This window comes from Limulus polyphemus, unplaced genomic scaffold (assembly GCF_000517525.1).
Source record: "Limulus polyphemus unplaced genomic scaffold, Limulus_polyphemus-2.1.2 Scaffold327, whole genome shotgun sequence".
NCBI lineage: Eukaryota > Metazoa > Arthropoda > Merostomata > Xiphosura > Limulidae > Limulus > Limulus polyphemus.
The window spans coordinates 547,873-550,679 of NW_013665937.1; the positions used below are offsets into that span (position 1 = coordinate 547,873).

At 37.6% G+C, this 2,807-nt stretch overlaps 1 protein-coding gene across 1 annotated transcript in view; it reads right to left on the minus strand.

Moving 5' to 3' along the window:
• Positions 1 to 2,807, minus strand: part of LOC106457415 (four-jointed box protein 1-like) — a 25,171-nt gene that overhangs the window by 7,836 nt on the left and 14,528 nt on the right. The window contains exon 2 of the mRNA XM_013916829.2: positions 354 to 1,344. Within this exon, the coding sequence (XP_013772283.2) occupies positions 354 to 1,236 (883 nt within the window). The 5' untranslated portion in view covers positions 1,237 to 1,344. The remainder of the gene's footprint in view (positions 1 to 353; positions 1,345 to 2,807) is intronic.

Genomic DNA, 2,807 nt, shown 5'->3' on the forward strand with positions numbered 1-2,807 from the left:
CTATCGTACCCACGTAGTGGTTGAGACAAATCTGACTCTCCCGACCATTCCAAGTGCAGGAGGCAAACATTAAACATTTCATATATTTCTAAGGCTACGATTTGTGGGGGAGTAAAGTAATGATTGAAAAACAAAATCGCAGTTCCAACCAAAGAAAACTCTAAAGAAACAAACAAACATATAATATCTACATCTGCTTTTTCTAGCCTTTTCGTTAATGGTATTTGAATAAAGACAAAACTGCTCACGTATTTTTTATTTATTTGGCGTTATCTATAATTAAAGACTTTAATAAATACAGATGTCACTGTAAGTAAAATCGCCTAAATTTTTCGTGTTAAACTGAATCTTACCTTTGGGTTCGATATTTTCAACTTCTTGCGACCAATAGATGGCGCTATCTACAAGTGGAATCCCATCGTTGTTTTTTAGAGTTGTATTTTTTATTTTGTCTACTTTGAGGGAGACCTGAAAGGGGACGCAAAACTTGGGCATTTCTGAAACTCTTACGGTGTTATGTACTGAGCTTGTAGTAGTTAAAAGAGCAACAGGGGTCAGTTTTCGGTTGACGTTTGGGGATACTTTCACAACGCCTGGAGTTAGTGAAAAATGCTTTGGTAAATCCGTTATATTTGTCACCGAAATGACGTCGCTGAAATTGCCTAAAACATTATGATTAGAGGAATAGGATAAACTATGAAAAAACGTGATGTTTGAGTAGTCGAAATCTCCCTGTTTAAATACTGGGTTTGGGGGATTTCCATCTTCATCATAATAATCTTCTTCATACTCATCGTTTGTATCATCTTCTTCATCAATGATGTCTTCTTCACCATACTCCTCGAACTCTTCTTCGTTGTCGTCATCAAGACTCTGTGTATCTCTTTGAGTTTTACGAAAATAATTTGTGTTTTTGTTCAGTCGAGATATTCTGTACGACCCATCGTCTACGTAGGAACTTTCGTAGCGTAAGAACAACCCGAGAAAGTCCCGTAACCTTCGCGCAGTCCCTTTATGATTCCCCGAGGTTTGATGTCTGAAATAAGTGACAGTGCGGAGATATCCTGTCTGTTCATTCTGGAGTGATAACATACACACTATCAAACATCCTAAAACAAGCGCCAAAATTAGCGCCACCACACGGGATTTATGCACTGTGTACACTTTCATGGTGAAGACGCACAGGACTAGCTGCTTTCTAGCATTAGGGTTCCATAACGAAGACGAAAATCTCATCTCATCTCATCTCCAGAGGTTCGAAAACCCGACAATAAAATGGAAAGGGTAGGAACAGCATTCCTCCGGAAAGCTCCAAGCTCACTTTCACAGCTCTGCCTTCATTTTCTGCAAGAGAAACAGGACAACCATCATTAATGCAAGAATTTTCAATTATGAAACACAAATAAATTAATTAGTTTTTACCAAATTACTTCCAAGGATGAAAGTAAGATGTTGCATCAGGAAAATGTATGATTGTAGTGTTGATGTCTGATAGAAGCAGCTGCACGTGCTGCATAAAGTCCGGCAATTATAGAACTACAACACAGATATCTTATGGGAAGAGTTTGACCTTAACTTTTATTTTATAAGTAACCATTTGTTAAAAACAAAGTCGGATTATTTCATACAAGGTGGTCTTAGATAAATGTCACATGTATTTATTATAAAGTTAAATCATTGCAGTGGACGCGCCTTTTAAAGAAATGGAATTATGTTTATCTGAGGGCATAAGTAGAAGTAAAAAACACTATTTGCATGATGCTGAATTAATGTATTACTCATGTTTTTATTTTCTAATTATTGGCTGTCGCAGTGCTTGTGTTGTTGTATAAGAGTTTGTCAAGTTATCCTTGCCTAGCTTATCATCTAGCAGTTCGTTTTTCTGTTTTTCATAATGTAATTTACATAAATTCTGAAATCTTAGACATAAACTTACTTTCAAAGTATAAGAAAACAAAATTACATAGTACATAAACAATACTAGGGAACAAATTTATGTGTGCATAAGTCAGCAATTTGAGAGTGCTGCGGAAAAGGAAGAGCTTCCACGTTTGTGATGAAGGAAGCGTCTTGAAAGCATGTCGACAAGTGAATACTTCAACGAGTAACACCACGTGTATATCTAAGGCGTCAGTTTCAGCACACCCTCCCGGTGTTCTATCCAGGAGAAAACCTAACGAAGTCAGTTTTCAGCACACACTCATGGTGCGTAACCAGGGGAAGCCCTAATGGCGCCCATTTCACAACAAAGTCCCAGTAAAGCACTCAGAGAAAAATCTTACGTCGTGCTTAGAGTAAACAACTGTGGGAAGTTGACGAGAGTAATAGGGTTAGTTTCAAAACTTTTAGTTAAGGGATTGTAAATCCTATTGCCCACAGAAACATGTTAATTTCAGCACACAGACTCTTAGTGTGTTACCAGGGCAAGTTCTAAGGACATCCATTTCACAACAAAGTCCCAGTATAATATCCAGAGAAAAATATAACGCTGTCAGTTTCACAATACCCTCCCGATTAAGTACGAAAGGAAAAATCTAACTACGTCAATTTCAATACACACTCCTAATGTGGTAACCAAAGAAATATCTAACACTATCAGTTTCACAACACACTCCCAATGTAACAATCAGGAAAAGATCTATGTCATTAATTTCACAAAACACTCCTCGTGTAGTACCCCCAAAAAATATATCTAAGACGTCAGTTTCACAACACACTCCTGGCGTAGATGGATCTAAGACGTCAGTTTCACACACACACACTCTTGGTGTAGATAGATCAGAGACGTCAGTTTCACAACACACTAC